The sequence below is a fragment of the Ursus arctos genome, unplaced genomic scaffold (assembly GCF_023065955.2).
Source record: "Ursus arctos isolate Adak ecotype North America unplaced genomic scaffold, UrsArc2.0 scaffold_18, whole genome shotgun sequence".
Classification (NCBI taxonomy): domain Eukaryota; kingdom Metazoa; phylum Chordata; class Mammalia; order Carnivora; family Ursidae; genus Ursus; species Ursus arctos.
In genome coordinates this window covers 42265712-42292528 of record NW_026622852.1, presented here as the reverse complement: position 1 = coordinate 42292528, position 26817 = coordinate 42265712, and the positions used below count along the sequence as shown (strand labels likewise).

At 46.8% G+C, this 26817-nt stretch overlaps 1 protein-coding gene across 1 annotated transcript in view; it reads left to right on the top strand.

Annotated features, from left to right (window-relative positions):
* TNFSF8 (TNF superfamily member 8) overlaps positions 1 to 24962 on the top strand; it is a 28108-nt gene extending 3146 nt beyond the window's left edge. Inside the window, exons 2-4 of the mRNA XM_026513850.4 lie at positions 7130 to 7172; positions 20267 to 20338; positions 21808 to 24962. Coding sequence (XP_026369635.3) covers positions 7130 to 7172; positions 20267 to 20338; positions 21808 to 22202 — 510 coding nt within the window. The 3' untranslated portion in view covers positions 22203 to 24962. The remainder of the gene's footprint in view (positions 1 to 7129; positions 7173 to 20266; positions 20339 to 21807) is intronic.
* The last annotated feature ends 1855 nt before the right edge of the window (positions 24963 to 26817 follow it).

The window sequence follows — 26817 nt, the reverse complement described above, 5'->3', positions numbered from 1 at the left end:
GTCAAACTCCTTGGGAGAGACAAAGAAGAAACTTAGGTTTCAATCTCCAGTATTTAAGGGGCATCTTCTGTGTGTGGGACATTGTTCTAAGCAATGAGCATAGAGCTTGAACAAAGCCAACAAAATTGCTGCTTTTGTGTTGCTTATAAAACTGATTGTCTAGTAATGTCTCCATAGTCCCTGTGGTGGTTTTTTTTAAATTTACATTTAAGCCAGTATATTTATTATAACATATTATAGTCATATGGTTTAAGAAAAGTAAAGAGTAAACATGGGAAAAGGAGTTAAAACTCACTCACACCCTGCCCACCCAACCACCAATCCCTCTTCCCTAAGATAACCACCATTAATAGACTCTTCCATGTCCTTCCAAAAACATGTGCGTCTGCGAATATATAGTACAGCATGTCATTATACTAGCCTCATGATTTTGCACCTTGCACGGTAAATCTTGGAGACCCTTCCATGGCAATACAGGAAAGTCTGTCTCATTCTTTGGAAGAGTCACATGATATTCTATTGTATAACTGCTCCATAATTTACTTTACCTGTGCCTAGTAAAGGACACTTCGATTTTTCTCTGGAAGTTTTACCCACTGTGCACATCTGCAGGTGTATCTGTGGGATAAATTCCTAGTGATGGGAATTGAATGTATATTTTTCACTTCAATAAATATCGTCAGTCAGCCTGGAAAGAGATTGTACCAGTATACTCTCGAGTCAGTAAAAGGCCTACCAACAAGAGATACCTCTTCAAGTCCGTATGCAAAGACAGAAAACTGATTTAGTATTAAGTAAATACAACAGAGGGCATGCATATGTGTCAGGATGAACCTTCGTGTATTTTGTACAGCAAAACAAATGAAAAACAAGGAGATGTATCTTACTCTTCCAGAAACGAAGGGTTATATGAGGAGATAGGCTGCAAGGTTGACGGTAGAGGTGTCATTTCAAAAGGCTCTGAAGTCTTCCATCTAAGGGCCAATGCTATACACCTAGGGACTGGGCATATCCAATCCCTAAAGAGATTTATTTACATTCCAAAAGGTCAGAGCAAGGGCTCAGGATCTCAGGATCATTAGGTTTTCAAAAAGACCCTTTCTAGAAAGAGAAAGCATCTGCCTCTTTTCCCTTTATAAGAAAATACCTTAAAAAAAAAAAAAAGTATCCTTCCAGTACCACTCCACCTTCCCCACCAAGAATGGACTTAGCATCCGGTTAGGTGTAGAGATTGTTGGTGGTGGTGGTTTGGAGTTTTGGTTTGCTTTTACGTTCAGATATAATATAGGGGTGAGTTGAAATGCCCCATGATGCTTCTCTCTACCCACACTACTTTCTCCAATGCATTCAATTCATCAATTAAAAAAAAAAAAGAAAGAAAGACCACAGAAAGTCTTCAGGCAAACCCTGTGCTAGGGTAAGAAGGGAGGACCCGTGTGGACAGGGCAGGACCCCGTTTTCTGAAGATTCTCTAAGTAAGGCCCAAACACCCAAGAGCTTGAGTTCAGGGCAGAATGGCCCAGAGTGCCATCGGTGGGAGGGGAGGAAGAGTTTCTGCTTGGGATGAGGGCAGGGCTTGCAGAAGAGCTAGAACAGAAGCTGAGCCTCCTCCAAGAATTAGAAGGCTGTCTTACGCCTGAAGTTTTATTTTGAAAATTTTGAAACCTACAGAAAAGTAGGATGGTAAACACCCACATAGCCTTTCACCTAAATCGGCTGTGTTAACGTTTTGCCCTATTTGTGTTCTTTTTATGTGAATGGCAGGAGGGTGCGGACGGCGTGGCCTTTTACCTGCCTTGTCTCAGCACCCATCTCCTCCTTACTGCAAGGCCATCATCACAGCCAAGATAGTCAATGTCAATTCAGTGATACCATCTAATAATAATGCACGGTCCATATATCAGTGCCCCTCCCCCGTCCAAAAATATCTTCTACAGCTGTTGTGCCTTGTTTTGATTGGGGATCCTGAATCACACAGCACATTTGGTTACATCTGTTTCAATCTAGAACATTGCTATTTAAAGGGTGGCCCTGGGAGCTCGTTGGAAATGCAGAATCCCAGGCCCCATTCTAGACCAACTGAATAAAAATCTGCTCTTTAATTAGGTCCCTGGGTGACTCCTGTGCACACTAAAGTTTGAGAAGCAATCATCTAGCAATTTCCTCTGCCCTTTGTTGTTTGTTCCTCAGGACACTGACATTTTCAAGGGTCCGGGCCAGTGAGCTTATAGATTTGGTCAGGTTTTGGATTTGGCTTTGTGCTTGTCATGATTATATTCAGATGAAACTTTGTTTGGCAAGAATAGTACACAGGTAATGTCACATCTTGTTGCGAAACACCTAGAAGCGTGTCAGGTTGTCCCATTATTGGTGATGCTGTTTGGTTACTTGATTAAGGTGGTGACCACTGGTGAACTCTTTCTTCTTTCTTACTAATACGTAATCTATGGGGTAATACTTTAAAGACATAGGACTATCTCTCACGCAGCAGTTTGGGCATGCCTCAATGATCCTGGTCTGAATCAGGGAATGCACTGAGGGCTGAAGGATGATGATTGCCCAATCCTATCATTCTTTCTGCATTTATTAACTGGTATTCTTCAGTAGAGAAGAGCTCTCCATTGGAAGGATGGTGGCAGGTGATGCTGGGGCAGGGCTTTCCAGGCGAGGCAGAGAGTGAGCAGAGACACAGCCCTGAAGAAGGCAAGCCTGGGGGTCAGGAGAGGAGTGGGGCAGGCCAGGACAGAAGTCATCCCAGACTGCACAGGGAAACAGCAGGAAGCAGAGGTAGCTGGAAGAAGCATTGGTGGAGGTAGACAAGAGAGTAGGACGCTACGTCCATCAGCGGAGTAGAAAGAAGATTTCCGAAACCTATGTATGAGCCCAGCCTCCTGTAGCCAACCCCCCTCCCCCCATTCCTTCGGGAAGGAAGACCTCAGGTGTTCTGACGGCCTAATGAGTCATGTCGTTAAGTCCTTGCTACCCTAAGTGCAGTCCATGGCCCGGCAGCCCTGGCATCCTCTAAAAGCTTCTTAGACATGAGAAACCTAAGGGTCCATCCCAGACCTACCGAACCAGAGTCAGCATTTTAACAAGATCCCTAGTGGGAAAAGCACTGCTTTAAGCTACTCAGTCCAGTTCCCACTTGCACTAACCATACCAAAACAGAGGCTGCCAAAAAAAAAATTGTCTTTCTCCTGTGGATTTTCTGTGACCTCCATCCACTTTCTCATTGAGTCTCGGGAGAATTGTCTGCCCCAGCTTCAGCCTGCCTTGCTCCAGAAAGCCAGCGTAGCATGGCATGGAAGAGCATTGCCTTCCAAGTCGACACACTTGATTTGAATCTTTTCCCTGCTCTTCACCATTTGTAGGACCTTCTGAAATCTCTAAGCCTTCATCAATCACTAACTCTTGGGGTAAAGACCAAATGAAATAATGCATGGAAAGCATTTAGCACCCTCGTGAAGAGCTTCCTCATGCTAACTTGAAAGTAAGGGAAGCATTCCTGGCTCAAAGCTCCATGGCCCACCTTACGAGACAATGTGAGGCCAGCAGAGAAGGGGATATGGAATCTCCCTGGCATATTCCAAACATTAGATGCCTTTGGCCATTTTCAATCAGAAAGGACATCTTTGATCAAAAGCACATGTGGTACCTGATTGCTTCTGCACAGCATCGCTCTGTGAGAGAAATGAGATTTTCAAGGTATTGGGGCAAATTAAGGACGTCCTCAGGATCAAGAGAGTCACCAAAATAGCTATCATTTTGAGCACTTGCCAGCACTTTACATACAATATCTTGTTGTCTCTGCAACAAGCCAGTGGAGGGAAGGATGATTCGCTCTCTAATCACAGTGACAAAAAGAAACAGGAAAACAGAGTCCTGAGCAGGGAACATGATTGGAACTGAGTCATTCCACCTGGGGACAAGTAGGTTAAACGTGACTGTTCCTCCCTCCATCCACAGATACATTGTTGGAAATACCCATCAGACACCTGGAGTCTGAAACGGAAGAAGTACAATGAAGGCAGTGTAGCTGGTTGTTAACCACGGAGATAAAGTTTCCTGAGCTACTCGATGGAGCTGAGAATGACAGCCTGGGAGGGTGCGTTAGCTTGGGTCTGTGTCTAGTCTATGTGCAACTGATCACAAAGCCAAGTCCCTGAGCAAGATGGTCCACGTTTCCCCAACCAGGACCCAGATCCCCAAGCAAGATTTGGGAGAGAATGCTAGGATGGGGAGGCACCTTGCCAAAGAGGAGTGGATGGACAGCATTAGAGAGTGTCTAGGGCATAAACAACTCCCAGCAAATTGTAAAAGTTACCATCTCTTTACACCCTGCCTGTCTACCTCCAAATGGAAGGGTTGCCAAAGGGAGGGGAGAATGAGCATCATCAACCTTGGCTTCCAGAGCTAGCATCTCTCTTGGGGCAGTGGAAAGAACACCAGAGAATTTCAATCCAGGATCTGCCACTGACTCATGACTGTCTCGACTTTCTCTTCTATTCAGTTAGCCTGATGGGCTAAAAGATGCCTAGGTTCCTCTCTGGCTCTGCTTCTCTGATCTTTTCTACCACAGGCAGCCAGGGGAGCTATGGCAACCTCGTCCCAGGAGCTCTCCAAAATAGGAATAATCACATTTCTGTCTTGGATGCCCTGGGCCCTGGGTGCAGGTTTAAGCCACAGACAGAATTCTTTCCTGTACTAAGACGTATTGTTTTTGACATGCTTCCGCCTAAAGTTAGGAAACCAGAAAGCCCTCAAATAACAGACAGAGGCCTCCTCTGACCCTGGTATAAATGAGGCCCTCCTCCCAGATATCCTCTCTTACAACCTCGCCACGTACGCAAAGTGTGTTCCATGGGCCAGAAGCCTCAGCAACACCTGGGAGCTTGTCAGAAATAGAGGCTCACAGGCTCCAGCCAAACCAGCTGAACCAGAATTTGCATTTTAACCCACTCCCCAGGTGATTCGCATAAGCGTTAGTTTAGAAGAGTTATCTTGGCACGCATTGCATGGTGCACTGGGTGTTTTACGCAGCTAACGAATCATGGAACTTTACATCGGAAACCAGGGATGTACTGTATGGTGACTAACATAATATAATAAAAAATATCATAATAAGAAAATAGAAGGGTTATCTTGAAGCACTCTCTTCCTTTACGGTCCTTGCCTCAACTTGCCATTCAATCATATATTTATTTGTATATTTTTAATGACTGCTTTAATGACTAAGCCGTAAAATCCACAGGATGTCTTCCGGTGACTAACGTGGTTCGGCACACACCAGACCAGGTACTCATTCAACAGGTGCTGAATGTCTGACTTTCTGGTGTTTCCCAGATGGCTCCTGCAGGCTGGGACGGCCCCCGGGGTTCTGCAGTGCCAGCCTTCTCTCACTCTCCCTGGACACTTTCCCGGGTGCCCGACGAGTTCAACCGTCTTAGCAGCTCATTTAAACATAGATGTTTTTTTCCGTCCGTTTATTTGCCCATCACACTGATTGATGATCATACTTGGTAGTAAATTAGCTGTTCATTCGATTTCAAAATGCTCTCTACAGTCTCGCAGAGGCAACACGGAGGGGAATTTTGTGATGTCAGGTTTTCCTGTGAACTGTATGCGTAATTGAGAGACCACAAATGTATGGCGTTGTTACTTCGCTTAAGAGCTTTCAACTAAAGCAATAAAATCATAGACTATTAGAGCCGAGAGAGAAGGACCTTCCAAGCCAAGTTCACTTCCTTTGCCCTGAAAAGCTGAAGGCCAAAAGTTTATACTGACTTCTGCCATCTCCAGAGCAGTGCTAGGCTAGGGCTTTGCTTTCAGGAGACTTCCCCAGTTCATTACAACATACTTGGGCCGGAGAAGAGATCCATTTATCAGAAAATGAGCCATCCGTGGAAGGCAAAGGGCAGAGCCCCCAGGGAAATGGTGGAATAGAAGGGAAACTCCAGATGGTCCTAGGTTTTGAGACAGAACACTTAGGAAGTAAGATGTGCACAGCTGCTAACTTCTTGCTCTGAAAGAGGTTGGGGGGCTCTTTTCATCCACATCAGTGTCACACCCTCATTAGGTCTTTATAAATATTTCAAGCCAGTGCATTACAGGAGACCCCAACCTAGACAAGTCAAAAGAGAAATAAGATACTCGATTCGTTATTGGCAAGACACCTGAGGCGCGGCTCCATGGCTGAGGCGGGGAGAAGGGGGAGGGAGGCTAGGGGTGAGGTCGTCAGTCTCTGAGGGATTTGTGAGGGGTGAAGAACTGTGCCCATCTGCTTCTGTTGCCTCATTCCTCAGAGCACCCCAACAAGAGCTCTGTATCAGCCCCTTCAATCCCCCAGGCTAGGAGGCCCCCCTTCAGAAGACAATCCACTTCTATCAACCTCTTACTTCTCTGTATAAATATTTATATATATATATATATGTTTATTACAGAATAGATAATATGAAATAATGTGAATTTATAAATACATAATATTCCTTTGTTAAATAGTTATAAATATTTGGATATTATAATCATATATAAATTTGTAATAAAGTCATGAGGGCAGGGACCCGATTTCGTTATTTACTGTATCGTCACAACGTTTGGCATATAAACATTCAATTAATTCAGAATTTCCAACCACAGGAAAGAGAGAGATGTACCTTCCCAGGTGTGTTTACGCATACTTTCACTGTTTGATGAATCAAATATGGAAAAAAACCCACATATATTTATATATTACACTTGCTCGTTCTTTTGTTGACCAAAGGGGGGAAAATATCAAATGCAGAAGTGAAAACAAAAGCCCTGGACAGGGCGATAAGTTGTAGATTCTGGTCCCCGGAGCCGCCATAAACTTTTCCTTTGACCTGCTCGGCCCCCAGTTCCACACCTATGAAATGTGGATAGTAACCCTCAAATTAGGTTTCTGATAGGCAGGTTATGGAGCAAATGGTTGAGAAAGCCCAATGTAAACTGGGTCAGCGAATTAATTTTTTTTAAACTTAAGATTCCAGTGGAACACAAATTCTCAATTGCACAGCCCTTGGAGGGCAACCAAAATGGAAAAGAAAAAGACAAGTTCTTTCCATTGGATGACGATCTCACGCTGCTGCTTTTTTTCTTTCTTCTCTTCCAGGACTCCATTCCCAACCCACCGGGAAAGTTCCCCCTTAAAGGAGGTAAGATCTTGAAATTGGTAGTCAATGTATAGTAAATCATCCATGCAACATCATAGTGGATTAACGACCAGAAGCATCCTAGCAGTGCCGACAGAAAAGTGGGTGGAGGGGGCGCCTGGGTGGCACAGCGGTTAAAGCGTCTGCCTTCGGCTCAGGGCGTGATCCCGGCATTATGGGATCAAGCCCCACATCAGGCTCCTCCGCTATGAGCCTGTTTCTTCCTCTCCCACTCCCCCTGCTTGTGTTCCCTCTCTCGCTGGCTATCTCTGTCTCTGTCGAATAAATAAATAAAATCTTTAAAAAAAAAAAAAGAAAGAAAGAAAGAAAAGTGGGTGGAGGCGAAGGTGGTGGCTGCTCGGAGCTGAGTGGGTGCTTCTAGATTCATCCAAGCAGCCTCGGTTTGGCACGCTGGTGCCCACAGCTCTCCTATTAATGCAAATTCCACCTGTGACATAGGCCATCACATGGACCCGGACAGGAATGCCAAGCAGCCTTGTGTTAAGAGCTTGAAATCTGGAGTCAGGCAAATGTGGGTATGAATCTTGGCTCCACATCCCACCTGGGAGCCTCAGTTTTTAACCTATAAAATGGGAAGAATACTACCTACCTCATGAAGGAATCGGAGAAGCCAATCAGATCTCATCCATAAATTGCTTGGCATGGCCACTGGTATATTGTAATCATTAAATAACTGGTAGTAGCCGAAATGCATAACGAAGGTAGAATATTCTAAAAACAGACCTTCTCCTCACCCCCTACCTTTCCTACCATTGCAGTCACTGGTTAGCGCATCGTCCCTACAAGCCCCAGAGGGGTTACGCAGAGATAGCTTCACACTGAGGATGAGAAACTTCGCGATCATCTGGTGAATGTTTTCCTTGCACAGAAGAGGGAAATTAAGAGCCAGTGAAGTGTCATGTCCAAGGTCATATGGAGCCAAACCCAGAACCCAGATGTCCTCATCTCTTATCCAATGCTTTTTTCCACCCCAGAACATGAACCCATGTCTGTCCTATAAACTTTAGAACCTAGGTAACATCACAGCTAGATAACCAGACAGCTCAGAGAAAAAAGTAAAAAAAAAAAAAAAAAAAGTGGAAAATGATGGGCACCCATCTAGAGACACCAGGGCGTCCGTGGGACACGGTGTCTGAACACAGCCCTGCATACCAGTAGCATCTCACTGGGAGCTTCCTTCAGGATGCCTTTCCTGCTATCTGTCACAGGGACGTTTAGCCAGTAGAAGCAAAAGCTGCAAACAGGCAAGCATTCTGGATCTTTCAAGAAAGACTAATAACTACAGCCTTGTAACAATATGTTAACCTTGGCTAGAATTACTTCACAAGTGACCTCAATTCCCATAATGCCTCTGTAGGGCAGAACCAGCCCTAGCCTCTGAAAACCAGCAGGCACAGCTGTGGATCCCTACACCTTTATTTCTAGAATGAGGTGAGAGGCTGGCTGTGACGCACAGAGCAGACAGAGTCTGAGACCCTATTATGGAAACAGCATAGGCTCTGGAGTCAGAACGTGTAACACATTGCGAAACACCCAGGCACACTGAGTCACTGTCATTTCTCCTTCTCCGCTCCCACCATTCCACCACCACATGCCCCCGGATCTTCCAAGTTAAGACCAGATCTTCTCATTTCTTGAGAGGGAGAGAGAGAGGCAGTCTCTAAGGGGAACGCGATTCAATGTCAAGGGTAGTTGTGATGAGGCAACGTGACCCCAGCCATTCTGGATCACAGTTCCCTCCTTCACAGGTCGCCAAGTGCCGGGTCTGGCCCTGCGCTGATGTTCTCCAGTCCAGAGTGAAATAGGGAAGAGAAGGACAAGGTAGCCCCTTCTTCCCATAGTCAATTATTTTTAAGGTAAGGGGCACTCCTTTCCTCTGAGAGTACATCCTTCCCACAAGCATAAAACTGTCCTTTCTTTTATGACATGGAGCCGGTATGGATGCCAGTTAAGTTCACGTGCTTTTTGTCCGAGTTATTCTGTTTTGTTTTAATGGGCACACGAGACAAAATCAAAAGCTGCCCACTCTATATTGGCCACGAATTTTCATTTGGGGGTGAATTTCTTTGGTCCATGAAGCCCAAAATTGTGGGAGCCAAGGACTAGGTCCCTCATCAAATCCCTTCTGGTCTTGGTCATTACCGTTGCACGACATGCATGAACCCAAAACCAACCTCAGCTGGCAATTCAGTTTCTGCGACCATATTTTAGAAATGCTAATAGTAATCCCCACCAGGGCTGTGAAACTTTCCTTAAGGATCTTCCCATGCCTCCCCTGGGTTGATCTTCACCTCAGTCCTGCGAGCGAGCATTGTGGGGGTTAGTATTTCCATATTGCATGAGAAGCTGAGGTCCAAGCCCTCAAGGTGACTTGCCTGGGGTCACCCAAGGAGCTGACGGCAGAGCAGGCATCAGAATCCAGGCCCCCTCTCTGTTTCCTGCATGGCGTGCTTCAGCCATGAGATGTTCGTGGCCAGCTGTGATGTGCTCCCCGGCTGTCTCCTATTCGTAACGCACACCTGCCTTTCTCCTAACGTGGCCAACCGTAGGCACAGTTCTAGGGCGGGGTGGAAAGCATATCACCAAGGAGCAAGGCTCCAGAACGGATTTTCATGCCAGCAGGCCGTGTTTCTCTGGGCAGGCTTCCTCCTCTCTGGGCCTCATGTGTAACGTAATAACAACGTACTAACATGAGATGAAACGGATCTTCCAGCGTTGACACTTTATGATACTTCCATTCTTTGGTTCACTCTGTCAATAGAGAAGAAAAAAAGTCTAACAGTAATCTTGAGGGACTCTGTCGCCACAGCCCCCTTCTGCAGGAAGCCCCTCTTACACAGATACAAGCAGCACATTGCCCCCTTTAAAAAGCCACTGCGAGACCTGGCAGAGGGGAGCCATCTCCCAGAAAGCCCTGGGAAGAGGCTCCAGAGGCAGCACGTGGTTTGTCACTGGGGTGGACAAGGCAGAAGCCAGGCACTTTCTAGGGAGCCCTCTGCCACGAGCGAAAGCGAACCCCACGCCATCAGCAGGAAGCCAGCAGCAGCCCGGAGCCCGGGAAGCAGGCCCACGCACACACACTGAGGCACCTTAACACGGGATGACACTTCACTGCAGGATAACCACAGGAAAACAAGCCTGTTTTGTCAGGAAAGGATTTCTTAGTCCCCACACAAGTCCCCACTCCAGCCAGGAGACCGGTCACCAGCAGACTGCCACCTCACACTCATTCCATGGTGCTGAGGACACAGGGGACCATTCTGGGGCTTCAGCAGGGACCGTGGGCCAGCAAGACCACAGGGAGGAGAACCCTGCCCCACCTCCATCTCCTCTCATCTAGAAAACAGAGTTAATAAGGACCCCCCCACAGAGCCACCACGAGGGTGACAAGGGACAGCAAACACGACCCTTGTCTGCTACCTGGCTGAGCTTATGTCCCTTGGACACAGAGTCTACTCTGTTCTTTCAACCCCAAATGAAATGACTCTGTCCCATCCCGCAGAGGGTGAGTGACCAAGGTCGGGCTCCAGGGAGAACCTGGGCTTCTGGGCTTCCTCTCCTCACTTGTTATTCCAATTTTCCACTTCTGCCACGTTTTGAATGTCACATGTGCTCATGTTATATGGCCTATCTGTCTAAATCACAGAACACAGGCCCCTTTGCCCTGATGCCACCAGAGCTCCAACAGCGCCCCACCTTTGTGTCAAGCCAAATGTGCCGTACGATTTAGGGTACGTAGCGGAGCTGGTAGGCCATTGCATCCCATCACAGGGACGATGCAAACTGAGTACTAGAACCCTCTGTTCTTGTAAGACCTCTGCCCCTCCAGCCACTGGGAATTTCTCAAGGGACAGCTTTCCACACTGGGACTCAGCCCTCTGCCCTGCGTACTAACCCACTCTCCTCCTACCTCTTTTTTTCTTCCCCATTTTCATTCCCTAGCCCCCCCTTCCTCACAAACTTGGTCTTTATTTCATAGAAAGGTTTTGGCCACCTTGATGTCAGACCCTGGCCTTCCCAATATCCCAACGAGTAAATGCCAGTCTTTCCCACACCAGAGGAATTCTGTAGACAACTTTTCAACCAGTTTTTCTTTTATTCCCTCATTACACATGTATGAGGCTCTGGAGGATGAAAATGGTGGACACTGATGGGCGCCCCGGGCTGAGTGCCTCGAGACTCGGCCAGCAGTCCTCACGACATGCCCCAGGGATATTGCTGTGTTATAGGGACGGAACCGGGAGCACAGAGAGGTATACTGACTTGCCTAAGAGTGCACAGCTAGAAGGGAATGGGGCAAGACCTCAAACTGCAGGCCCACTCTCCTTGGAGCGCTTTTGCTCATCCAGGATTATATTGCCAGATGCTTAGTAAAACACCACTGCGCTTCCTTCCAGCGCCCCTCCTGGCTGGTTCTCCAAGGCTGGGCACCTTTCCAGCACTATGGCTTCCTCGACACCTGCTCCCACAGCTGTTTGTTTTCTTGTTACGGAGTTCTGCAACAGTGGGGGGGGCATAAACAGCCCACGGTAGGGAATCTGGAAGCTGAATTTAAGCCCTACCTTTGTGGCTGAGGTGTCATGAGGCTGGAGGAGTCCTTCCTTCCCTCCCCACAGCCTCCTGTTAGAAGATGTTGGCCTTTCCTGTGCCCCAGGGTTCCCCTCGCCACAGCTTCCTAGAGGCCCTGAGGAAGGGGAAACAGTGGAGACAACGCATGTGGGTCCTGACAGCCCCTTTAGCACATTCCCTGCCCTCCTCTGAATACCCTCTCCAGAATCCAGTACCCAGCTGGAGACAGGGGCAAAGAGAGAGAACCGGGTTGGACTGTGGAATACCTACATTCCAGTCCTGGGACTTGAAGCGATGCCTTTTCCCTCTCAGGGGACAGGAGGGTCCTGTTATCTAAAATACCAAGAGTGAGGGGAGTGAGCCAGATGACCTCGCCCTGGCATGGATTTCGCTTTGAGTCTGAAATTCCCAGAATTAGACAAATGGACTATTGACAATTTTTACGTGGCTTGGCCGACTACCCTCCTCTCCACTCCCTCTGCTAAAAAGAAAACGCGGGCATTAAAAAACATCAAGTAAGGATGGCTCTTCATTGTACCTAGTGAACCCACCCCCACACAGACCATAAAACCCGCCGTTGAAGGCAAGGAAACTAAACCACCACGGAGGCCAGCTTCTCAGGGATCCCCAGCCATCCCCGCTGTCCTGTGGCTCTATGATCCAGGTGGTCACAGCCCCACCAGGACAGCACACCGGCAGCAGAAGAGGCAGGTAGAGAAGCAGCAGCTTCCCCCATCCCCTGGAACGACCGAAAACAGCAGAAACCTCACTTCTATCAGATAGATCGATCTGGTTCGCAATTGCCCAATTCACCCGTTGTCGTGCGCCTTTTTTTTTTTTTTTTTTTTAACTTTTCGCAACAAGAGGGGGTCCTTCTGCTCAGGGGGCAAATTGCTTTTCAGATAGTCACAGGCCTTAAACAGCCTATTTGCTTCTCCATTTACTTTAAACACACGCAAAGCCCACTCTCACCCTGACTTTTTCTTAAGGAAGAGCTAAGAGGAGTCGGGAATCTCTCCGTAAGAAATAAACTAGAAAATGGGCCACTCAGAATACAGTGGAGTCAAGACCTGCGGAGGCCATCCAGAGCGCTCAAGGGACCTGTGTGTAATCCCTACCCCTTCTGCCGAGGAAAGGGAGGGGGAAGAGAGGGGAGAGGTGGGGGAGGAGAGGAGAGGTGAGGGAGGAGAGGGGAGAGGTGGGGGAGGAGAGGAGAGGGGTCGAGACAAGAGGAGAGGAGAGGAAAAAATATTCAGACCACTGGGAAACGTATTAAAATGTATACTTGAATTTAGCACGTACAAATTATAAGTCTCTAAATCTAGAAGAAACCCCCATCTTTCCAATACTTCAGGGAAGGAAAAAGGAAAGAAAAAGAGGTAGGGGAAGGAAGGAGGGACAGAGGGAGAAAAGGAAGGAGAGAGAGAAGGCAGGACTTGGATGATATATTTTACTCAAGCTCTCTGGACGCTTGAATTTCTACCAGCCCAGCAGCACAAGCCCTGGACCAGGGAACGGGAGCCAACCATCACCTAGCATCCTTTGGTTGGTGGGCACCAGGCTCATTGCTATGCATGATCTCATCTGATCTTCCAGGAATTCTTCAAGGGGGGAGGATTCGAAAAGGCTGAGTGACCTATGCAAAGCCATAGGACTTAGTAAAGCGGAAGAGGTGGAATGTGAACCCAAGCTTGTTTGATCCTAAGCCTAACTTCCCACACGTGCTGTCATACTCCTACACCTAGAGGAGCTAGGAGGTGTTTTTAAAAAATTATTTAAAATGTTAGCAGATTTCACCATGCGACTTCAGATTCAGTTTGCCTTTTGAATTATACACTTTATATGCTTCTTAACTACCCCCAATAATATCAATTCCACCTGCCTTTAGATTAAGTGAATTCCAAAAAGCCACCCAGAGAGTCAGATGGGTTGATCTTACATACTATAATACCTCACGATTGAAAAGACTCTAAATTCTAAAAAACTGTCAAGAAATTCAAATGAATTCCTGCTTGACCTCAGTTTGTATCTACTGGTCACTGTCTATGTGCTCAACACTGAGCATGCGGGGATGAGTTTTCCCCAAGTGCTGTTTGTAAATCCAGGGTCACCTCCCTGTCCTTTGTTTAACAAATAGCCCATCTGGGAGTCCTTCCGCCACTAGTTGGCTTTGTGGCATTGAGGAAATGGTCTAGTTGAAGCCAGCTGAAATGACCCTTAGGTTAAAGATTCACTTTGTGGGTTTTTTGTTTTTGTTTTGTTGTTTTGTTTTGTTTTTGGGGGGCTTTTTTTGTTTTTGGTTTTTTTTTTAAGATTTTATTTATTTATTTGACAGAGAGAGAGACAGCCAGCAAGAGAGGGAACACAAGCAGGGGGGAGTGGGAGAGGAAGATGCAGGCTCCCAGCATAGGAGCCTGACGTGGGACTCGATCCCAGAATGCCGGGATCACACCCTGAGCCAAAGGCAGACACTTAACGACTGAGCCACCCAGGCGCCCCTAAGATTCACTTTGATACTAAATTCTACTGATAATGGAGAGACTCTCCCCTAGATGTCACTGTTGGGACTTTCCTGGCTCTTCCGCCAGAGGAAGGGACTGCCAGGACCTTGATAGATGCAGTCATTAAGATAATTCCTCTCCTTCTTGGAAGGCTTAAAATATTTTCAGCAGATGGAAGGAGCATTCTACACACACTTCTGGAAGCCATCAGACAGCCTCAAGCATTTATGCACATAGTTGAGAAGCTTCCATCCATCAGATAGCGCCATGAGCTCTGCTTTCATAAGCATTTCGTCAGCCAGTTCACTCTGCCGAGCGGCATGGCTAAGCTGTCTACTGCAACAGGACAAGAGGAGTAGGGGAGGAAGGGACTACCATTTCCTGGATGTCTCCTCTAAGCTACACTCTGTGCTACACTGGCCACCTTTTACATCCATTGCATCTTTGCAACGATCATTCATTTAGGTTGATTATTATCATCGGACTTTACAGATGCAGTAACTGGGGGTCCATAAGGGGAAGGGACAGCTAAAAGCCTTGACCAGAGTCCAGATGCAATGTGTCTATCTTGTCCTAATATCAGCCTGGAAGGTGCCAGGCACTCTGACCACATACCATCTGGCCGGAGTCGTTGGCGTGGTTTGTTTTGCCACTGTGGGCATTGCTGCATCCTGATGGAAGCCCAGTCAAGGCTTATGACTTATGACTTGGCAGGGTTCAGCACATGGCCCTGAAGTCACCTGATGGCATTCTTTTGTGGGAGGGAGTCCAGAAGGCTCATTGGTGCTCTTTTCCCAGCACCTCTAGCTGTCTCGTCAGTTTTCAGCCCACTGTGTATGGTGGCTGCAAACCCACTTCTTCCTACATTTAACCCTTCCTCCTCCATGGAAAGACTAACAGAGGACAGAGCCCTGGGCCAGGAGTCAGGAGCCATGTGCTCTGGACCCAGCTGTGCCACAAATCTGCAGTGACATCGTGGGCCAGACCCTCAGTTCTTTTGGGCTCAATGTCCCCACTCGTAGAACAGGGTCCTGGTTAAGTTGGTGTCAAATCGCCCTTTCAAGTCTAGCATTTTGAGATCCCAAGGCAGGGTGCAGTCTTCAGGTTGCCATTATGCTGCTTTCTAGAACATGATCTTTCTTTTCTTTTTTTTTTTTTTCAAGATTTTATTTATTTGAGAGAGAGAGCATGAGCAGGGCAGTGGGGGGAGTTTGCAGAGGGAGAAGCAGACTCCCCACTGAGCAGGGAGCCCAATGCAGGGCTCCATCCCAGGACCCTGGGATCATGACCTGAGGCGAAGGCAGTAGCTTAACTGACTGAACCACCCAGGCGGCCCTAGACACGGTCTTTTCAACCACCTTAAGCAATATCTCTCTCTCCCTATCTCTCTTTTCTGTAAAACTGGCCAAGAGGGTTTCATTGGCACATACTTCTCTCCAGGCTGCCAAACAATGCCCAGAAAAATTCCATGATCCTAGAGGAGGCCAAGTTTGGGCTTATAAATCTTGCCCATCTAAAGGCCTCGGTCCTCAGAAAAATTCACAGAGCACTTAAGTTGTTTGAAAGATGAAATGCCCCATAGAAGGGGTAAGGTGTCCAGGCTGCGGTCCTACCTCTGTCGCTAATTCACGGGGTGACCTAGGACAAGTGTGCCATGGGGGTGACGTTGGGGAACACATGTGTTATATGTTTACTAAGCCTGGACAAGTAACCTCTCCAGGAACTTCCATTTCTACAAACCGGGCAAATCCTTACAAAATCAGGCTGTTCATGACTTAGATTGTCCCCAGATGTAAAATGTTCTGTTCTAGCACTGTAGGTGTCTAGAAATATCCTAGAAGGGCTAAAGCAACATGCCCACAAAGACAGACAGTTGGAACTGGGACTGACTTTCCCCTGCTGCAGCAAGCCTAGCTCTGTAGAGCTGAGTCTGCCCAGCCTGGTAGACTACACTAGAAGGGCCTTTCTAGGCCATCAAACCCACCCTGCTCTTCATCTAGCATCTAGCTAAGGGTTCCAGGGCCCAGAGAGGGGAAATTCCTAGATTCTAACTCCCAGACCACCAACTCAGACATGACTTGCAAACAGTTCTCATTTCCCCCACCTGAGTGGTCCGTGCTTCCAACTAAACCCCTCCAGACATCACATTCAGCTGGGAAGTGAGTGAAACAGGGGTGTTTTGCTCCCCATGCTCCCAGCATTCAAAATTCCAGGGACAGCACAGGCTTCCAGCTGCAGGTCACACCACCTATTTGTAAATCCCTCCTTCCTGTCCTCCTAACCAAAAAAGAAAGTCGTATCATGGACTCTCAGGGTGACACGTGCTGGTGAAGTGCCCATCTGGCTCTTGGCAAGAACTCGTGACCCTCAAAACAGCCCAACACATCTTTGAATAGCACTAACTGGCCAAATGTTTGACTGCCAGCTCTGTGATTGACAGTGTGATGTGTGTCCTTAGAGGTCTTCCCGTTGACTCATCTGAGAAATGGGGACAAGGGCCATGTTCGTTATGAGCTGAGCGCGTCATCCCTTCAAACCTCCATGTAGAGCCGTGGTTTCTGGGCCCCACAGAGCAGGCTGCACCGCCTCCCTGCTGACAGCCTGTCAGATGCGAAAGGCCGACAACCGTGCCCTCCTCTGGGCTCCTCTCCACATTCAACCGCCCCCTTCCACCAACAGCTTCACCAGTGTCCCCTTCCAAGGCCCCTTCCCTCAGGCAGCTCCAGCAACGCCATTTTTGGAGAGGGTCGCCCATGTTTTTCCTTTTGCTTGAAACCATCTAAAAGATTCTTAAAGAAAAACTAAAATACACCTTGCCATTTGACTTCAGGAAATGCAGATGCTTCAGAATGAGGGTTGTTGTGTTTTTTTTTTTTTTTTTTTTTTTCCATCCTTGGGTTTCTCAGAATTGCAGCTGAGGTCAACCAACCAAACATACAAAGACCAAAGGGGAAAGGAAAAACAGAACCTGCATGTGTGAGAGGCAAGCCCAGGCTTGTACTTCTCCAGCCACCCACCTGTTTACGGAAGCTCACCTGACAGATGCCACCACAAGTGACATGATGTGAGGGGGCCTCCAGCCAATGAGCAGCACCTGTTCTTGGCATGACGTGTTGGCCTCAGCCCAGGGCATGAGTCCTCTCCTCCCGTTTAATCAACACTAACCTGAAGAACTATGGGGGAACGAGGCTAGTGTTATTCCAGCCCCAAGGGGAAAGGCAAGCCAAGCATCCCCATTCACCTCACTCATGCCAGAACTCAGCTGACATCCACGGAGGGAAGTAAGAGGGAGAGACGAGATGATTCAATTCAACAAACATTGACAGAGCATCTTCTGGGCTGAGCAGTGGGGATATATAAATAGTTGTCTCTGCCCTGAGGGCTTACGGTCTAACGGAGGAGGCAAATAGGCAAACAGAGGGAAGGTCAGAGATGACTTCCAGGCCATGCTTTAAATAAGGAATAACTTTCTCGGTGAAGGGGGGCTTCCAGGTGGAGAGGCAGATTAACACGCACCACGGCCCCCAAACACCAACATAGTCGTCAGCAATGGAACCGGGCCATTCGAGTTAGACAGCCTGGGTTTGAACCTCACTCTATCACTGACGAGCTGTGCAAATGTGAAGAAGTCATTAACCTTTTATTTTTTTTTTATTTTTTTTTAAAGATTTTATTTATTTATTCGACAGAGATAGAGACAGCCAGCGAGAGAGGGAACACAAGCAGGGGGAGTGGGAGAGGAAGAAGCAGGCTCATAGCGGAGGAGCCTGATGTGGGGCTCGATCCCATAACGCCGGGATCACGCCCTGAGCCGAAGGCAAACGCTTAACCGCTGTGCCACCCAGGCGCCCCAGTCATTAACCTTTTAAAGCCTTTGTTTCCTTATGTACAAGCCAGAAGTCACTGTAGTACCTTTTTCATGGGGTGGTTGTAAGAATTAAGGGAAAGACTGGATGTAGCATGCTTAACAGAGGACCCGGAAAATCGCCATCACTCAGTCTGCATTAGCTATTATTGTCATCTGCACTATTGCTACTACTATGGGGATCGGGAGTACGAGGGAAGGAGGGAAGGTGCGGGTGAGACTGGAGAATGCAGGAGGGACAGAACACTAGGGACCATGAACGCCCGTGGAGGATCTGGGCCCTGATCCAGCAGGCACCGCAAAGTCCGAAAGGGACTCCCAGCAAAGAAGAGACATGGCCAGATATGCCTCGCTGCAATGTTTTCTGACTCGATGTTCCACACCTCCAAAAAGGGGAAGCTGGCCAGGGGGACTCTCCTAACAGCACTCACAGTGCCTGAGAAAATGAGCAGCCCTCATGTCCTAACTCTGAATCTAACACCTCAAGAGTGTGGGCTGTGGCTGGAACAGGCAGGACAAGAAGGCCAGGTAAAGAGATGGGATCCAGAAAACGGCAGCTGGTCTACCAGCCCTCATCACCAAGGAGACCTTTGCGCCAGAGCGTCTTTATGGGTTGAGGGCAGACAAGGATCAAAACCGCCCACTGCTTCTGCAGGGGTTGCTGCGAGCAGTGAGCTTGTTCAGACAGCAGAGGGAACTGTTCGCTTAACTTCTAACCTCTCCAAGTCTCCATGGGGAAGTGAGGAAGGCCAAGGCGGGGAGGGATTTGCTCAGGCCTGGGGCAGAGAGGCAAATGGGGAATATTGTGAGCCCAACAGATACCACTCGGAGATCCAGGGAGCAAACACATCAGCGTGTGGCTTCTTCAACCGAACGGGCCCATGGCTGCCTAGTCTCTGGATGGAATGAATGGTCACTCTGATGACATCATCAAAGAGATGTCAATGTCAGGTCTTAGATCTCCCAGTTTTATAGATAGGAAACCGACGTCCAAAGAGAAGAAGGAATTTACCCAGAGTAAGTGGAATTCATGAGTCACCGCAGGAAATGTATAACTTGGCTCTTTGCATATAAAATAGTTTCTATAATAAAAAGCTGCTAAGCCAGCATCACCAGTGAATATATTAAAAATATTTTTGTTTCTTAAATACCATAATGACATAAACACCGTCTTTCTCCCCCGCCAAGGAAGCTCCAGAGAGCAGGCTTCCTGCTTAGGTGTCTTTAATCCTATATCCTCTTAAAATTGAGCCCAAGAATGTGTTTATCTCTACTGTCTAGCAAATGGCTTTGAGATGGAAAACTGGCCTCTGGAATCAGATAGACATGGGGGTGAATCCAGCGTTACCGCCAACTTGCTTGACCTCGTGTCATTGACTCTGTCTAGGCATCAGGGCACCCACTTGGCAGAGTTATTCGGAGAATTCGAACAGCAGAAATTTGTAAAAGTGCACAGATTAGTATCTGGTGCTCTCTCAAAAGGAGGATAGCAGAATTACTATTGGTGGTGTCGTTCTGGCCACCACTGCCCGGCTGAGTGACGTGGGACAGTATACTGAATCTGTCCGGTGCCCAGGCTTTTCCCCATCTGTAAAAGGGACTTAATAATACCACTCTCGGGGCGCCTGGGTGGCACAGAGGTTAAGCGTCTGCCTTCGGCTCAGGGCGTGATCCCGGCGTTATGGGATCAAGCCCCACATCAGGCTCCTCTGCTATGAGCCTGCTTCTTCCTCTCCCACTCCTCCTGCTTGTGTTCCCTCTCTCGCTGGCTGTCTCTATCTCTGTCAAATAAATAAATAAAATCTTAATAATAATAATAATAATAATAATACCACTCTCATTGGGTTGCTGCAAGAGTGAAGTGAAGTAAGTCAAGGGACGGGAAGGGCACCTGTTACCTAGGGGAGATCAGGTCATCTTTGCTTCCCTTCCCCCAACTTCCAGTCTTTGTGGAATCAACTCATTCCAAAGAATTCTAAAGGACCTGATAGCAAAATGAGAAATAAACCGGTTTCCTTTTAGGCCCCCAAATGGAAACAGAATACTAATTGTCTCCATCCAAGGGTCATGGAAAAGGATCCGGTGTCCCCAGTTCCCCAGAGCAGAGAAAGACATTTAATGTGTGATCTCCTTATTTTTAGGAAACTGCTCAGAGGACATCTCATGTATACTGGAAAAGGCTCCATTCAAGAAGTCATGGGCCTACCTCCAAGGTCAGTAACGAATCCAGGAACTCTAGCCACCTGAGGGTCACTTCCTGTGGCCTTTCAGAAACCTCTAAGCCAGAGGGGTCACAAGGAGAAGTCCCTGGTCAAATATGACCTGCAGATGTGGTCTCTAGCCTGCATGCTATTTTTTTTACAATTTGAGTTTAAAGACTTTAGGGGGAAAGGGGAGAGAGCCACAAGACTCCTCCTTCCTCAGCCCCCCCTCACTTTTCTGTGTTGCCAACCTGGCCTCCAAAGGCATCTGTGTCTGACCCTCATGCCCCCTCTCTATTCAGCCACCTGCAAGCCTGGGGCCAAGTGCACAGTACTTTTCCGCACGAAAGAGAAGGAGGTTTTCAGTCTCTGCCTCTATCGGGTTATTCCCAAGGGAACCACAGACTTGCCTTGTCCCCGGATTGACAACTTAATGAACGTGCTCGCACATGGCCTGTTTGCGTATTGCAATATGTTCAGCCAAGAGGCCCCTTCTAAACGAAATAATGCGAGCCACTTAGTCTGGGAAAGCCGAGATACGGAGAGGATGGCCACGATCCTCTGAATAGCTATTCTGCCCACTTTAAAAATTCAATTTTGCAGCTGGATTAGTTCTCACTCTTCAAATGAATTGCAACGAGGTTTAAAGGGAAGGCAGGGAGGCAATTAAAGCGAAGGCCAGCTTTCCAGTTCTGAAAGGCAGCCTGACTAATCAGTGCCGATTTGCACTTGTTAGAACTCAGAGAGACTTGGCTTTCCACACGAACATGTCGGCTCACAGGGTCTGCCAATCCTCTGCTTCTCGAAAAATCCCAGCTGGGAAAAGCCCCTCACTGTACACCTGCGTAATCTACACAATTACGTTGGCTGCCCTTTCCAAGAGAGGAAGACATTAAAAAATGGAGACAATGAATTGGTAAAGGCTGCATGTTCATGTGAAGATCAACAGGCTGAGATTCTCCTGGACATCTTAAATTGGTTACTAACTGAACAAAACTGAGTATCCTATCTCAGATACTTGACGCAATGCCTACCCAATAGTAGTCCCTTAGTGATGGAGCATTGATCGATTGATTGATTGATAGAACATGATAGTCCAGAACTTTTGGGGAATATAGTCCAGGAGCTCACGGTCTGACAGGGGTAGTTAATAATTATAATAATAATAGAAAAATAGAATATAATAAATAAGTGGAAAGTGATTCTATAGGAGGTAGGAGTCCATCACCATGTGTGTTCTGACCCTCCAGCTTGAAGCATTAGAGAAAAGGAAGAGCGTGGTTTAGCCCCTGTGCCTTGAATATTAAGCAGCGTCTAGAAGAGTAACATGGAAGACATTCCGGATGGTTGGAACAGCAGGCAATGTTATAGAAAACACAGGTCTCGAATGCAATGGGAAACCTTGAATAAAGCCTTCACACTTTCCGATCTGCACCTGACATATGCCCAATAATTCTGTCTTTTTGTCCTTCTCTTTCCAGTGTCAAAGCATATAAACAAATCCAAGTTGTCTTGGAACAAAGACGGCATTGTCCATGGAGTCAGATATCAGGATGGGAATCTGGTAATCCAGTTCCCAGGTTGGTATGTCATCATTTGCCAACTGCAGTTTCTCGTGAAATGCCCAGAACATTCTGTTGACCTGAAGTTGGAGCTTCTCATCAACAAAGACGTGAAAAAGCAGACGCTGGTGACAGTGTGTGAGTCTGGAGCGCGAACCAAAAACATATACCAAAATCTCTCTCAATTTTTGCTGGAACACCTCCAGGTCAACACCACCATATCAGTCAAGGTGGATAAATTCCAGTACGTGGACACAAACACCTTTCCTCTTGAGAACGTGTTGTCTATCTTCTTATATAGTAGTTCAGACTGAGCCATTTCTTCTGGCCTTCAGGAAGAAAACCACTCTCTACCATACAGTACTTCATCCATCCAAACACTTGGGCAAAAAGAAAACTCTAGACCAAGACTGAAACCACAGGGGTATTAAATAATATGCTTCTCCTTCTGTCTCTTGGGAAGATACAGCTCCAGGGTTTAAAAAAAAAACAACAAAACAGTTTTGAGTGATGTATCTTTTTCAAATAGAAGGCAGGGAAGCAAGACAATATGGTGGGAAAAGCCTTAATGAGTATCAGAAGGGATGGATTTATGTCTTGGCCCAACCACTAACTAACTCACTGTATGACCTGGAGCTATCCCTTTACCCTCCCTGGAACTCTGGATTCATGTCTGAAAAATGAAGGGGCTGGATTTGAATCTCTCCAAAATCTGTTCCATCTCAGAAGACCAGGATCTCTCATCCCAGACCTGTGAACTAAGATTCCAGGCAGTGTTCTAGAAGCCCCAACCGAAGGGAAGGCCCTCACCTCACACCAGTATAAATCTGATGGAACTAGTGGGGTCTGGCCACATGTCACCTCAACAGAGTCAGAATTTGGAAATGGGATTCAGGGTACCTTGGCAAATGATGTGAACTGTGGGATCTAAACCGTGTAAAAGAAAGGACTGTGCAACTGACCATCCCAAATCTAAGAGGCCTCCTGGTATTTGGAAAACCATCTGACCGGGCTTGACTCCTTTCAAGTTAAGATTGACAATACATCGACGACAGACAGCTTCCGTTTCCTATAGGGAAGGGCTGTGTGTTCAGCAAGCACTCCGTCAGCACGCAGTGGTCATGGTGATGCCGCCATTTGGTCAGGGACCAGCTGCTGCCATTTCTCGCATGATCTCTCTCTCTGCTCCCTGCTTCAAATGCCTCTCAGGAAACCATTTCTGTGGAGGACCATTAAAGCCCCCAAATGTTGCTGATAAATGATGATGACCCTGCAAATGGTGAGGACTTCTGAACAATGGCAACCGTGAGATTTCTCTAGCTACAGCGACCTCCCTTTACATCCATCCATCATTTCCAAAGGAGCACCTTACCTGTTTAAAAAGCCATGGAGCTTGAAGTATAAAGCCCCAGAGTTTATGCGTCAGAAGCAAAAGGGACCCTTCACTGCCATGCAAAAGAATGGAGCAAAATTTGCATTTTTCTCCAAAAAGGTGGAGGGAAAAGAAAAATGTAGGAAATCAGGAAAGTTTGTCAGAGAAAGACTAGAAAAAATTTAAAAGAAGAAAAGAACAAAGAAACCCAGCAGTTTTGGTGTGGATGAGAAGGACTTGGGAAAACAAAATAGCTGGAGGAAAAATTGAAGTCCTTTTCTGAGCAGCGTGCTGTGTTAACCCCCTTCCAGGCCTCCTCTATGAAACATTCAGTAAAATCTACATTTCTCCTAATGCTTTCTATGAGTAGATTCTTTGGGAGGAGTGGGCATTGGAAGAGGTGCTGAATTCAGCAAGCCAAGTACGTAAACACAGAGACAGGTTCCGAGGACCCAGACCTAGCAGGTGAGAGAGCACCTGGCATTTGAGCTATGGCCAGACTCTGAAGGACAAAGGAACCTTGCGTAAGCCAACTCGTGCATTCTTGGGGCGATATCTGCAATCTAAGCTCGTGTACACTAAGCAAGGTTTCTACTGTCTCATACTCATACTTGAGGAAGTTTCCATTCCTTCTCTGAGCAGAGGCACCTGACTTTTATACTTGACTGGTTCCTGCTCTCAGTCTCTCTCAAGCAATGCTCTGAAAGCAGACCGCTGAAGACACAGGGGGCACAGCATTTGAAGGAGTCCTGTAGCAAGACAAAGAAAGGAAAAGAGAATAATCGTTAGTAACGCAACTGAAGATAATAGGGTGTGGCTACGCTGGAAAGCTTAAAACCAGGTTCTGTTATTCCCTGAGGGTTAACCAACCCCTGGAAATGTGGTAGCGTCTATGCAAGTAAAATAAATAATTTTTCTAACTGGGAACTCAGGCTACCCGAAACATATGTCCCCTGGGGAAAAACCCGGAATTCGCTCTCTCTCTCTCTCTCTCTCACACACACACACACACACACACCACAAAACACAGTATACTTGCAGAAAGTGTAGAGAAGGGCAATGTGTAAGTTGATAAGAAACAAGTCAGTGTAGACTAAATGTGTTCCTGCCCTTGGGGAATTCATAAGACTTTCTTTCTCCACATTTAGTAACGTTTTTTTCACCCCATCTGTCTATCACCCACTGATGCCTCCTTAACCTACCCTATTCCCTCTCAGAATTCCCCAGTCACACAAAGGTTGGCTCAGAGGAGGTCCCTGCACCCCCAGGAGAGTGGATAGCAGCAGTCTCTAAAGGGAGGAAATGCTGAAGAGAGTTGGGCAGAATTTACCAAACAGGAGAGCCTTCTGGAATCCCTGGAATACCACTGATTATTCTGACACTTACATTAAGAGCATTGCGAAGTCAGTCAGTGTCGTCTCTGGAAAGATGCTGATTGAGGAGCTAAGCCGGTGGTGGAATGCATGCCCCGCAGCGGGCAGAGACTTGTCAAGTGCTCACGTGTGGTTAGTGGCAGAGCTGGGATTTGAGCTGGCAGTGGGGCCCAGTCGCCTGACTCCCCCTCCATTATTTCCCACCCGGCTTTACTGCGCTCATCCTGTAGCCTGTCTGTAATTCTTTGGGTCACATCTTTACCCTTGTACTGGGGCGGTCCCCAGCATTCAGGGACTTCCTCTGTTCTTCTTTGTCCCCACTCAGATCCTCCAGGATTATCGTTTGAATATGAGACACAGATAGAATCTAGGTTCAGTACACGGTCAAATTACAGAAAAAGGCCGGGGTCCCCATATATAAAAGTTCGATCTCTCAGAAACTGAAGACACAATTTACAAATTAAAAGCTTATTGTTTTCATCTGAATGTATACATATATGTGTGTATATGCATTCATGTCTGTGCTTGTATATATCTGTATATGTATGTATGTACATGCATGTGTATTACATATACACATGTGTGTACTGTGTGTATACACATGTGTGTACCTCTGTGTGTGTGAGTGTCCCCGCTTTCCTCTTGTAATTGTTTTCAGGTCATCTGCTTAACCTGCAGTCAGGGGAGGAAGCTTTATTCTTGCCGTGGGCATTGCAGAATGTATGTACAGTTGTATTTATTTTTAATTATGAGAACAACAGAAAATAATATTTCTCCCATGCCTCACTGCTAATTTAATAACTATTAATATTTTGCCATATTCGCTTCTGCTGCTTTTTAAAAATAAAACGCTGCAGATAGAGCAAAGCCTCACTCCTCCAAATCCATTTCCCTCCACCCTCCCCAGAGATAGCCACTGCCTGGAAGTTTGCCCAGCCCCTTCACTTACATAATTTCATACTTGTTTTCCCATAAGAATCTATAGTGTAATTTTGTGTGGTTTTAACAATTTCAATAAATGAAACTTTTTTCAATAAATGATATCGTACTTCATATCACATTTTGTGACTTGAAATTTTTCAGGTAATGTAAATTTTTTGAGATATATACAGACTGACACCTGTTCAGATCTAGCACACTCATTTAACTGGGATATCCTATTTCATTTTTGAACATGCTGGACTGGCCATGCTCCTACGGGTGAACACCTTGTTTGCCTCCCGATTTTGCTACAATGAGCATATGTCCCTGTACAGGTCACACCCCTTGTTGCCATTTTTCTATATGCAGAAATACTCTTTGAAAATTATAACTAGTACCCTAAGGCTACTGGGTCACCCTCTGCTAGTGAGTTTAGACTACCCTCTGTGGTCACAGCTCACGAGCTGGAGCTTTGGAATCTAAAAAGCTCTTTCCATCGTTCTTAGAATTTCTTTGGCTCTGTACACGCATTCCACACACAAGTCCTGAGGGCCAGCCCCCGTGCCAGCTGCTGGTTTTTCCAAAGCATTCTGGGGCTTCCCTGGATCCAGTTCTCTCTCTGGAGAGCAAATGAAAAATACCAGAGTGCAGGAAGGATAAGCACAACCCCAGATGGAAAATTCTCCCCCAAGTCCAAATGTCTGTATTTCTAGGTGTCTATCCCCCACCTCTTTCTCTTCACACTCCAGGCTGTCTCCCTGGATGGCTTACTCAACTTCCCCTTGGCTTCAATGACATCTTCTTGTCAATGACTGTATAATCTAGATCTCCAGTTTTGATTGCTCCCAAAATGCAACCCCATATTTTCAGTAGCCACTGGGCTCTACCCAGGAGCTCTTTCTGAGATCTTGCAATGGAAGATTGGCCCTCCACATCTAGGGTAGTGACTTTCAAGTTTGTTTGTTTGTTAACCATGGCTCAGAGGAAGAAATGCTTTACTTTGCAAACAAAGATGTGTATATACACACACCCACACACCCACACACAAAATCCCTAATACAAAGGTTACATTAAGTAATACTTACGACTTGTGACTAAGAAAAAAATCTTGTCGTGACCACCTGAATTGATTTTCATGATGCTGTCATGAGTCACAACCCACAGTCTGCAAAGTACTGTCCTAGCGTGACTTTCCCTGCTCCAAAAGCTGGAAGGCTCAAAATATACTTTCCTAATTCTCTGGCAGCTGGAGTCCTAGGGGCG